Below are 12,946 nucleotides of genomic sequence, written 5' to 3'. Positions count from 1 at the left end.
CATATAACGGTAAATTTAAGAAATGCTTGAAACTTCAATATTTCGAAATTGAAGGACGCTAATTTACTCAAAATTGATACACCTCGGCTTACCATCTAGCGGAAGGTTTCGGAAGGGTGAAAAAACAAATATTTAATACTTGCGCCGGGTATTTAATGCTCGGCTCCACCCGAACTTAGACTTTCTTACTTGTTCTTACTTCCCTTTATGATATATTTACATATGCTAAACCGCGCTGTTGGAATGATTGCTGCTATTGCTGCTGGCGCCAATGTCGATCCTTGCTTTCGTGTACTGCCATTTATGTATACATTTGTCTATATCTATCTCGATTCGTTTTGGCTGTTACAAACAACCGTTATGTGAACAAAATTAATATACCCTTGTGCACAAGTGCGCTCGGGTATAAAAACTATACAGTAGAAGCTTTCAATACATAAAGCATTTTTAAGTCCCTTACAAACATTCATATATGAACATACATTTAAAACCAAAAGAAAAATAAAGTTTGCTCTATTGTCACAGTAAATAATATAAACTCAGTAAGCGCCTAAATATACATACGCACAAACATACACACGGAGTATATACAGGCATACATACATACATGCGTGGTGATCCCTTTACCTGCCTATTTATATGCACCCGATCTACTTGCGAATAATTACATAGCACCTCAAACAAAACCAGCGTGCAGTCCAAAGCACAGCTGTTAAAAACCAATTGTCGCTTGCCAACAAATATTTTAAACTTACGTTTTGCGCTTATTCTTCGTCCCCAAAAGCAGTGTAGCTATCAGTATACTGCAACTGCACAACCATAGGCACATACATACATACGTACATATAGATTCTGCGCTCCCAGCAATACTAACTATTGTTTGGTCATTTAAAGGACTTAGTTTTTCGGAAGTTTTCACATAATTGTTCGCATATATAACCATACTCACTAACGTATGCATTTTCAAAACGCAGCGAAACAATTGCGCTGCCTTTCTACATATGTACATACATACATATCTATATATATGCATACACATATTAAGCAAGTGAGCCCAGTAGTAAATTTGGTGGTAATAACCCAACAGCGAGTTTACCATTCCTAAAAAATATATATTGACAAAAACGAACACTCTCGAACCACTTTTAAAAGAATACATATATATTAACACACATATAGAATAAAAATTAAAACCCAGTAGTAAAGTTCACTGGTCACATATATACATACATATAAATACATACAGTCCACAAAAACACCCAATTAACAACAAATTGCGCAACCAAGAGCCTCCTTCACATACTAAAAAATTAAGTATTAAAATGCCAACTGAACAAAGCCCCAAACTTATTTCCAAAATTCCAAGGAAAGCAACTTCCTCGAAAACAGTGGAAAAACTTCAGACTTCTACCGAAGCAAAGAGCTCAGAAAGAGGAAAATCTCATGACCCGTGTGCGCAAAAATTTAACATTGAAAATGATGGCTTCATGAGATATTGTGCCAGACTCACCTCTTCTCCCATAGAGGGATTCACAGAGTCGGCCCTCGAAATAAAAGAAAAAACTATTGACAATCTCTGGGCACGGTTACAAGCCGCATATGACTCACTTTTTTTAAAGGATGATGAAGACCTTCCAGATAATTTTTTGGCGTTGGCGGAAGGCAAGTATCAATTTAGTATTGATACTTATGAAATGACTAAAGCGAAGATCTTAGTTCAACTCAAATTGATCCGAGCTATAAGTCCCCCAAGCTCTCACTCCCGAGAAGCACAGAATTCACACATAGAGGAAAATCCTCACATGCATCTGCATCTCCCGCCATGTGATACCGAGATTTTCCACGGTGGTTATGAAGAATGGCAATCTTTCCGAGATATGTTTACAGCCGTCTACATAAACCACCCCCAATTATCATCCACTCAGAAATTATACCACCTCCGGTATAAAACAAAAGGGTTAGCCGGTCAAATCGTCAAGCAGTTCCCTCTTAGCGACGAGAATTTTGATCTGGCATGGCAAGCATTAAGCGAACGTTATGACAATAAACGCATATTAGTGGATAACCAAATCCAAGTTTTAATGAATCTGCCTAGTGTTCACGAAGAAAATAGTGAACAGATCATTAATCTAAAAGCAAAATAAAAACATGTCTGTCCATTTTAAATGTCCACAAGGTTTTGACAGACAGTTGGGACCCCAACCTCGTACACATTTGCGTATCCAAATTGCCCAGAGAAACCCGGACATTTTGGGAGCAATCACTGCCCTCTAGAAAAGACCTTCCCTCATGGTCTCAAATGGACGAATTCCTAACGTCCAGATTTCAAGTGTTAGAAAGGGTAGAAATGAAATTCCCAAAACACGTAAGCAAGACTTCTGCTCTAACCAAAAAACCCAAAGTAAAATAAAAGCTTTTCATACAAATTCCAATACGGTGTTTTCCTGTTATTTATGCGACACCCCATAAGTTGTGTTCCAACTGCCTTGCTTTCAATCATAGTTTGGCAAAATGCAACTCACAATTTGCATGTGTGTATTGTCAGAAAAGACATAACATGTACACACATCCAGAGGTCATTCTCCAAAGCTGGTATAAAAGAAATTCTTAAGAAATCGATCAACCCCGATCGACAAATAAAAGAAAGCTGTGGTCACATCCAAAAGACCACAGCCCCACAAAATAAAGAGCAAGTGATCCCCTATGATCACCACCCAACCAATACGCAAACTCAAAAAATAATAGCGCAACACAGCATAGCGCACGCGATCACCAAAGATTGCCCCCAAGAGTTATCAAGCTACAAGTCGGATAAGCAACCCACCTGCTCAAACTCCGCGCATGTTAATTCGCTCCGAATTGCCAATGAAAGTGAAGTTCTCCTCCCAACTGCAATAGTGACAATAGAGCATCGAGGAGAACAGTTTCAACTCAGAGCATTGCTTGACCAAGGGTCCCAACGAACCTTTATTTCGTCAGCAGCTCAAAAGAGGTTGAAGCTCCCAACCGAAGTATTTACAATTGGTGGATGTAACTTAAGACGCACTAAGAACGCATGTGCGCTAAATATAACTCCCCGCAAGGCAAAGTGGAAGATAACTACCAAAGCTGTCATACTCAAGCAATTAACGGGGCACTTAGCGACTTCCCACGTAAGTCCTGAATTTATCAAAGAATTCAATGCCCATGAACTAGCTGACCCCCATTTCAGCAAACCAGCACCCATAGATCTGGTCATTGGAAGCGACATACTCCCACAAATTCTCCAACCCGGAGCCCGAAAAATACAAGATAATGTAATAGCGCAAGAAACAATATTTGGTTGGGTGATAAGCGGTTCCGCCGCAAAACTATGAAAATAGAGCGCAATAAATAAGACCTTAACGCCATAAGCTCTAGCCCATGAGCACAAACAAAACGCAAAACTTTAAAACCAAAGAGCAATAAATTAAACCCCTCTCCTTCAAAACCATAAGCACACTACAAAAATACACAAATATTTATATTTATACGCCCAACACCAAGATAAAATGCATATAGAGCACGCCCTCTGCATAATCGTTCGCTTTCTTCCTTTTCAGGACGACATCTCAAGGAAAGGCCATAATTGGAAACGACAGCAACACGAAGCCTAATGTTAGCGCCACATTCTAAAATAATATGATACGCAAATGCATACACGCCAAACCGCCACACACTCAATATTATGGCGTAGAATACACTGCAGACCGCACTATTCAGCACGCCCTTGCAGGGGGGTAGGGGGGGGGGGGCAGTGTACAATCAACCGATTGTAATGAAGGAGCACCCTAACATCTTCTCTGCTTTTCAACTTTCTTGGTACTGCAAAAAGAAAGTGGAGAAAAGTAAAACATTCCAAATTCAACAGTCAACGCGCGCACACAGGAAAACGGCCACCACAGAATCATATCCCGGACGTAATTAACCTATATATGTACTTAACCATAATTTAATTGTCAAATAAAACATTTATAACGTTTTAACCAGAACGCGAGTGCTTTCACTTACTTAAAACGAACGCGAAGAACCTCTTCGCGTTGCCATAATTATTGTTACATTCCAACTCATTCATATGCAAATGCACTTGAAATAACTTTACAAAACTAAAACGAATAAAATTCAAAACTGAAGAACCGCCATAATAAATTTTTCACTGTACTGCACCTCGTACCTTGAGTCACTGCACTGGCTTACTATATTTTTTTGAACCTACAAATACTGAAATTGTACAGTTAATAATAAAAGCTTCTCCACATAATTTTTTTAGCTCACTTTGACGATCAGATTTTTTGAAACATAAAAACATTCACACACGAATTTTCTGACCACTTTCAACGAAGTTTCTATTTCAACTTGTTTTCGTTACAAAGTTATACGTACGGTCGAAGTGGCGAGTACATTTTTGAAAAGAACGAATATCACCTACTAAGATTACATTTAAGTAGAATTTAAATATTAAAATATGTAACGCATATCATAGTTTTATCAAAGACCGCATTAGAGGGTTACGAAGGTTTTAGTTTGCAAACAATTTTGAAAAGGGTTGACACCTGTATTAAAAATGAAAGATATGGATATGATTTCTTTAAATATGACTCTCAAACGAAGGAGTTTTATGTAAGCTTTAGTTTGAAACAACTTGTTATTAGGGTTGCCACCCATTCAGAAAATCATTACTATGAATGTATGCATACAGTGGTCGAAAAAATTATTGCCACACCACATATTTACAAGTTTTAACATGTTATTTTTGTGTTATTTAATTTGTTTTTTTGTTTTTATAAAAATATAGTTAATTTCTTAACAAAAGTCGTGAAAATCCAAGTTTTGAACTTTGTGCAATATTTAAAGAATAATTTCAACAAACTTTCGTAAAAATGTCTATCTTATTAATTTTGATTTCTTAGCGATATTTGGAGTATGCAGATTTTTAGCTCATTGAATTGGTGGAGAATACAGAAAGTAAACGGTGACATTAAGCATCATTTCATTCGGGATCATGTTGCAAATGGAAAGAGAAAATAAGAATACATTAACACGCAGAATAAAGTCGTTGACGTATTATACTTGGGTATTTTAATGAATTGCCTAAGAAACGAATAACCAAGGAAAGATTTAACCAGATTCTTCCCAGAAAGGACAAGATAGGTATGTCAATGACCCCCTTTAACAATATTTATGTGATCATACCTCAATTAGCCAACAGCGAGGACTTTTGCGTTCTCACAATCCAAATCTACATATATCTGGCCAAGGACCGTCGCTCCAGTTGATTCCCTGCAAAAGTACTTTTGAGGCATCGCGAATCACGCCGGACATTTGCTAGTATTAAACAATATACCCGCCATACCCGAGTGTTAGATTTGCGTATTACCACTCGGTAGAACTTAGAATTACCTACCGCCTGTTGGAGGCGGCGATAAAATATAAGAATAAAATTTAAAGAAAAGTTATATAAAAAAGCTATACTTTTTGACATTGTCAGGGTTGAACCTACGTTCTGCTGTGTCGTAGGACATAGCTCTAGCCCCTCGGTTACGGTGGCTGCTAATGTTGTTAGTTTCGTTTATTGTCTATTCACAATAGAAAATTATTGCTGAAATTCGGTAGTATAGATATAAGAATGAAATTGTAAAAAAAAAAGTTATATAAGAAAGCTATACTTTTTGACATTGCCAGGGTTGAACCTACGTCCTGTTGAGTCGTAGGACATAGCTCTAACCCCTCGGCTACGGTGGCTGCTAACGTTGTTAGTTTCGTTTATTCTTAATCCACAATAGAAAACGAATGCTGAAATTCGGTATTGTGGTCAATTAAAATACTAAAAAAGAATTTGAAAAGAGCGGCATTCTTCAATAATAGTGGACTTACCCATTGGTTTGATAGCCGTCATATTTTGATTTACCAAATGCAAGGGCCATTTCATTGGCACCAATGTGTTTCGAGAAGATTGCATTGATTGCTGTTGAGCAGCTTGAGCTGTAGATTGTGTAGGCAACTGATTATTGACGACACTCATTTGCTGATGTTGCTGTGAGGAATTAGTACCACCAAGTATCATTCGTGGGTGTGTGGTAATCGGTTGCTGTTGTTGCATCTGCTGCGTAGTTTGACAATTTATAAAACTATTTTGTGCTAGACATTTATTTTGCTGTTGTAATACAGTATTGACCGTACTGTGAGTTGTTGTTGTGTTTGCATTATCTTTTTCGGCAGTCATCTTGCGAAGAACTGATGTCGGCGTGAATGCCAACGGCGTCGGCGAGTGAATATGCCGTGATTGTTGATGCTGTTGTTGCATAGCATGCGAAATATGAGTATGTTGCTGTGTGCCCGCTATTTGTTGCTGTTGCATGCTATTAGAGTTTGGAACTTGTTGCACATTCTTTTGTGGTATATCCAGTTCATTTAATACGGACAACATATTTGGCTGCGGTTGCTTCTGAATTTCTGGACGCCTCCTTAGCGAATCTTGTTGCTGCTGCTGCTGCTGCTGCTGTTCCTCAATTTTCTTTTTCAGCATGGCATTCTGCATTATTGTTTGCGTGTGAAATTGCAATTCTCGTTGGCTCGGCATAACTTGAGGGTTTAACGGTAGTTGATGTGAAGGTAAAAGCGAAATACGCTCGGTTTGACCACAAAGAATAACATTAGAAGTTGAAATTTGCTGTGAAAGCTGATGTTGCAATGGTTCGGTTGATGAATTTGTTAGAGCTTGATTGGAAATGGGTGTGCCGTTACTGCTACATAGTTGCAATGGAGAATGATCCGGCTGTGTTCCAATAGGCCCTGGTATTGCATGGTTTTGTGGGGCATTAGAAATGGAAACCACTCCGGTATTCATTTCACGCAAAACTGCAGCAATTACTTCTTTTGCATGTGGTGATGCATTTGGATTGTTCAGTTCTTGCTCCAAGAAATGAATTGACACTTCGCCACGCGTTATGCACTGATAGAGATGCCTTGCCTCCGCATGCTTCTGAGGTTGATTCCCGAACAGAATGGATAAAGTCGAGAGTTGTGGTTGCGATACATTGCTCATATCTCCATTGTTTTGGTTATGTTGGTGAAAAGCTGATTGTGGGTGCATTATTTTTTTTAACTCATCATTCTTAATAACCATATGCTGTGCCATCACAGTACCGGGCTGTATTATATTCACCGTAGGTAGCGGACTGGTATGGTTTTGGGGCGGAAGCAACACATTCAGTTGCAAATTGGTTGGTAATAAATGCTGCTGAGGCTGTGCATGGTGTTTGTTTCCAGATCCAAGTTGTTCTAATAACTTTTTGAAAGCTTCTATCTCTCCTGCTTGAGGTTGCCCGGCAATGCATTGCTCGTTTGGGATAGGAAGAATTATGTCACGTGGCCTCCCTTGTGGCTTATTGATTGGGGTTTCATTGCGTGTAACTGTAGGATCAGTAGAAATTCCGTTACCGGAATTCGTTCCACGCATACGCGCCTCCAGTTCTTCTACGCTGGTTATGGTAGTTACTGTGTAAATTAAATCATTGAATAAGTAGGAAATAATACGAATATATATATATGTACATAGGAATATAGGTCGTGGAATCTGAATTGATACATATAGAAAAGAATATAAAAACGAAGTTTAGTTTTCTGTCCACTTTCGTATATATTTATGATTAATCTTGCAATTAAACATTACGGCTGCCAGCCAGTGCTCAGACTTCTACCACATTGTGGTAGATCTACCACTTGTTTAAGCGTTTTGAGTAGTTTTATTTTTCTCCGTTATAATTTTCTTTATTTTTAATTCTTTTATAAAAAAAAAAAATATATAGATTAACATTAAACAAACAGAAGAAAAAGTCAGTCAAAACTTGACAAAATATTGCGACCATATTAGTTTGTCCGACACTTCCCAGTAGATAATTTCAGCAGTTAAAATCCCCTCCGGAAAGCCTTCCTGAGAGTCAAAAGGCCTTCCACGCTACATTCGTTTCTCCTTTCTTTTTTGTATGGAGTGGCACAACTTGAAGGGCTTCTTCTTGCGCTACCCATGGAAAGGCCTTTTGGAGGAGTTCTTTTAAAGTTGCTTCTTTAATTTATAAAAATCATACATCTTTGAAGTATTTTCTTAAGGTTTATATCAAATATGTGTTATTGCAACATAAAATGTTTATTGAACCTTATTGGTAATGCTAAATAATATAAATTATGCATTCGCGTAAATTGCAAATGGATAAGCCCTTCTAGAAGGCATGCAAGGAAGCACTTTTTTCAGCGCTTCTTGGGTAGGCCTCTTAGAATGGCTTTACTTACGAAGGCCTACCTAAATTATCTTCTGGGTTTAAGTACTCATATATTTTCGGTTTCGTAATATGTACTTATAAAATGAAATGATAAACTATCTTAAAAATGAAATCTATCATATTTTTTCCAGATTCTACTACAGGTGTCTTTTAAATCGCAACACTGATGTCAGCTATATCAATTTACTAAAAATAAATAACTAATTTGAGAATAACGAAACGAAAAATTTAAATCTTTATCTAAGTTTGCAACAGCTTGTGAAAAAATATTACAGTGTCGATGCTCCAAACTGGTGTAAAATTGGTTTATAAATTCCATGCTCTTCTGTCAGAAAGCACCAACAATAGGGCGCGGAATTTGTGGCACTAAAAGAATTAAAAAAAGCCAAAATAAAACTAACAAAATGGCAAAAATAAGCAAAAAGGCCGATAAAATAAAAAAGTTATTAAATAGTTCTTTGAGTTCAGATGTTCGATTCATTGAAATTTGCACTTTATACGACTATTCGCTTGTATTGAATGCATTTAACGGTTGGGGAGGCAATGGAATATATGGTAACTTTTGCTTAAAAAATGCGATACGCTATGCACTTTTCAAAAAAAACTTTTTCAGGTTTGAGATTAATGCATCTATTACCTCATTCATATGATGCTTTAATTCGTTCTAAGTCGAACCATGTTATTTGGACACGCACATGTAAACACATTCTTATTTCGAATTGAAACTTTTAACCGTGCCACCATAAATCACACTTTGAATGCGAGTTAAGAGTTATTGAATCGTATTAAGCGTGCATATAAACACGGGATTAGTCTACGCGGTTGTTTGATGCAACTCTGTATGAAGTAAAACATTTATTAGTTCTAGAAATTACATTTACGCTAAGCTTTACTACAAAATTAATAGCTAAAATAACTTTTTTGTTGTTTTTTGAGTTTTTAATTATTATTTTTGAGTGTTTATTAACTTCAAGAATTGTCACATGTATTAACAGGGTTGCATCGGGATGAAAGCAGTTTGAAAGTATGTTCGACTGACTCATTTCTTTTGTTGAATATAAACACTTGCAGTTCAAGCGAACTACACTGACACGAGTTTACTTGACACCATGTTTGATGCCATATAAACAAGGTATATATTTGAATGTTGGGCTCCTATATACCTTGTTTATACCAACACATAAAGCGCTTTGACCCAGTTCGATACTTTCAGAAATTCAAAAGTGTATTGACTCGAATTTGTTTTCAAACCGCTTTTTTGTTTCTCACATCGGTTAGAAAACAGGTATAAACACATCACTCATTTGACGCGAAGTGAAAAAAGGCTGGTTTTCTTTATACATCCCGTTTTAAATTTGAATTATTATTATAACAAATTTTAATTGTTGTTCGCTTCCATTTCGGTCCACCGCGCAAATTAATTATTTAAGAAATACCGAATAAAAATAACAAATTTTTTTTACTTTTCAATACGGTTTCAGCGAGTGCGTCTTAACAACACAGGTGTAAATACTTGAAAGGAATATGTGTTCAGTCAAATTAGCCTTTTGTTAATGCGGTTCTTGCGTACGTATAAACAAGGTAATAGATTCGCACACTATGAGCAGCGCAAGTTTTATGGATCATGTTGGAGTAAAGCACGGCTAACGTAGATCCACATTTCTTCATAGAAGTTGCTACAGCAGATGCAGTTACGTGTTCCAAAATTTCTTCGGTCAAAAGATAACGACGACCAACAATACCATTGGCGACATGACGGCCAGCTTTGTCAGTCGTTTCATGAATAGAGACAAAGATAGGATTTTCCCCAATTTCACACCTGATTTTTCGGACAACACCTTCGTGGCACCTTTGAACATATGTAGCCTATTCTTAGTGTTGATTCATTTGAAAGTTGCTTTTTAGGTGTTTCGCACAAAAACTTTTGAATTCGGGACGTTTAATCTTGCTCAACGGTATATCACTTGCAAGCATCATTTTCACTAAGTCGCTATTAAACTCGTTTTTTTCCTCACAACGCGATGTTATTAATTGTGATTGGTTTTTTAGTGCCGACGTTATTTTGTATTTTTCGCAATTTATATGCTGCTGCACGAAATATTTTTTCCCATGGTTCACTTTAATTCTACACGCCGTACAAAATAGAAACTGTCCATCTGATCTAAAAACCTCTTTGCCGAATTCATTAATCAAACACCGAACTTTATTTACGTTTGGCTTTTGGTATCTTTTTAAAATTGAAATATTTCGCTTCGAGAAGCTGCTTTCCAGTATAGTTTTCTTTGCAATTAGCGATAAGCGTTTGACATTCATCGGTAAATTATTATTTTTTTTTAAACTCACTTCATAATGGATACCAGTAGCTCGTTTCTGTAACTCCTCTCTACCGATTGTTTCTCTACTGGTAGAGAATATACGTCTTTCTCTACTACTCATTAGCAGTAGAAAACAAGGCGGCAAATTCATATATGAATTCGCCTTGGTAGAGAATTGTTGCAGAAACGAGCTACAGATCGGCAAAAAGGCATATGAAAATGTTAAGAAAGACCAATAAGACTTTGCTCGCTTAAAAAGCGCAATAAAATCTAAAAACAATGAAATGGCAGTAAAAACAAAAACAAAGCAATTACGGCTAAAAAGGATAAAAAAAAGGCAATAACAAATGTAGCTCTAATAAAAAAGGAGGCTTAAAACACATAAATATTTGGATCATTTTATTCAAAGTTGAAAGGCAAAAAAGGCAAATGCCACAAAATCCGCGCCCTTACCATCACACACAACGTGACATTGCAGAAAAAAGCGGAACACAACTAGTATAACAACCGTTTAGATATGAAAAATAAATAATATAAAAAAAAACTTTTTAACATACAACGCTTTTATAAATGGACTAAAAAGTAGAAAATAATATTTCTCAGTCCCATAGAATTTGTTTTGATAACTTTTGATTTTGAAATTTTAGCAAAAGTCATTATAAACAATCTATGAAATTGAAAATTGAAAGTTATCAAAACAAATTCTATGGGACTGAGAAATATTATTTTCTACTTTTTAGTCCATTTATAAAAGCGTTGTATATTAAAAAGTTTTTTTTATATTATTTATTTTCTACTTTTTAGTCCTGTCTGAATAAAATTTTGCAATAGATATTAAAATAATTCAACGATATTAATAGAAAGGTGCACACACATGCATTTACATATGTATGTACATACAAACGAGCACCAATTAATTTTATTTAAAGAAATGGCGTGTCGTCTATTTCCGCTGTAGCAAACGTAGTACATAGGGCGACATCTAGATGTCATCTACCTCGCCCTATTCACTACAGCTGTCGCCCTATGCACTATGCTTTTTTATAGGAACTTTTCAAAGCTTTGCTTTGGTGTCGGACACACAACATTGAAAGTTTCTGGATCCACAACATTGAAAGTTTCTGGACGCACAACATTGCAAGTTGATAAAAGCGTTGTAAAAACCAAAAATCCAGATCAATGGGGCAAGTATAAAATAAAGCAGACATGAGAGATTAAAGTTTCGGTTTTCTATTTTTTGTGTGTATAATATCTCGGAAACTAGTTATCCGATTAGAAAAGTATTGATGCCAATTTAAAGATACTTTTAATACACGACGTATTAAACAAACACCATTTAGAAAATACTTTGTCAAGGATATATAACAATTCTTGTAGGGTATGCGTAAGGCACTCGGCACATTAAGCGCCTAGTCATAGTAGTGTAATCGTTCCGGCATACTAAAGTACGAAGTTTTATACCGAACACATGTATTTCAATGAAGCTCTTACACTACGATTCATAATCATGTTTTCACCTAATCATAAAAGCTTCATGAGTCGAAGCGCCTAACATTGTAAGGCGCTTACCGTTTTGAAATCGTCATTTGTTTACTTTTTGTATTGGAAATGAAAATTATTTGTGAAGGCGCTTGAGGATGGTTCCGTGCGCAGAAGTGGAAAACTTTTGACTGCCATTCACCTGGGAGTGGCCAGAAGCGATTCTTGTGCGTACGGTTCAAATCGCAGCTCACAACGTCCGGATATTTATATCCACGTATCCTCTGGGTAGCAACCAAACACCCGTTTGGGAGCGAGCTAAAGTGAGAAGGCGTAAAACTTCGCGTGCGCTGGGTTTGGGTCCCGCCACGTTAAAACCCCGCCCAATGAAAATTCATTGTCCATGCTTCCGCGCCATACACCAGCACAGGCATGATGAGTGATTTATAGAGTGTGATCTTTGTACGACGGGAGAGGACTTTACTTCTCAATTGCCTACTCAGCCCAAAGTAGCACTTGTTGGCAAGAGTGATTCTCCGTTGGATTTCAAGGCTGACATTATTATTGGTATTAATGCTGGTTCCCAAATAAACGAAGTCGTCTACTTTTTCAAACTTGTAACTGTCAACAGTGACGTGGGTGCCAAGACGCGTATGCTCTGACTGTTTGTGTGATGACAGGAGATACTTCGTTTTGTCCTCGTTCACCACCAGACCCATTCGCTTTGCTTCTCTATCCAATCCCGAGAAGGCAGAACAGACGTAGCCCTTGTTTTTACCGATAATATCGATGTCGTCGGCATACGCCAGCAATTGTACGCTCTTATAAAGTATTGTGCCTGAGCGGTTCAGTACT

At 37.0% G+C, this 12,946-nt stretch overlaps 1 protein-coding gene across 20 annotated transcripts in view; it reads right to left on the bottom strand.

Annotated features, from left to right (window-relative positions):
* 4E-T (eIF4E-Transporter) overlaps positions 1-12,946 on the bottom strand; it is a 191,698-nt gene that overhangs the window by 48,502 nt on the left and 130,250 nt on the right. For all 20 annotated transcript variants that reach the window (XM_017611856.1, XM_017611872.1, XM_017611857.1 and 17 more), the window contains one exon: positions 5,893-7,515. In XM_017611856.1, the coding sequence (XP_017467345.1) occupies positions 5,893-7,515 (1,623 nt within the window). The remainder of the gene's footprint in view (positions 1-5,892; positions 7,516-12,946) is intronic.

The sequence above is a fragment of the Rhagoletis zephyria genome, unplaced genomic scaffold, assembly GCF_001687245.7.
Source record: "Rhagoletis zephyria isolate East Lansing unplaced genomic scaffold, Rhagoletis_zephyria_1.1 Rzeph_scaffold_00471, whole genome shotgun sequence".
Taxonomy (NCBI): Eukaryota; Metazoa; Arthropoda; class Insecta; order Diptera; family Tephritidae; genus Rhagoletis; species Rhagoletis zephyria.
This window is presented reverse-complemented; position numbering and strand designations above follow the sequence as displayed.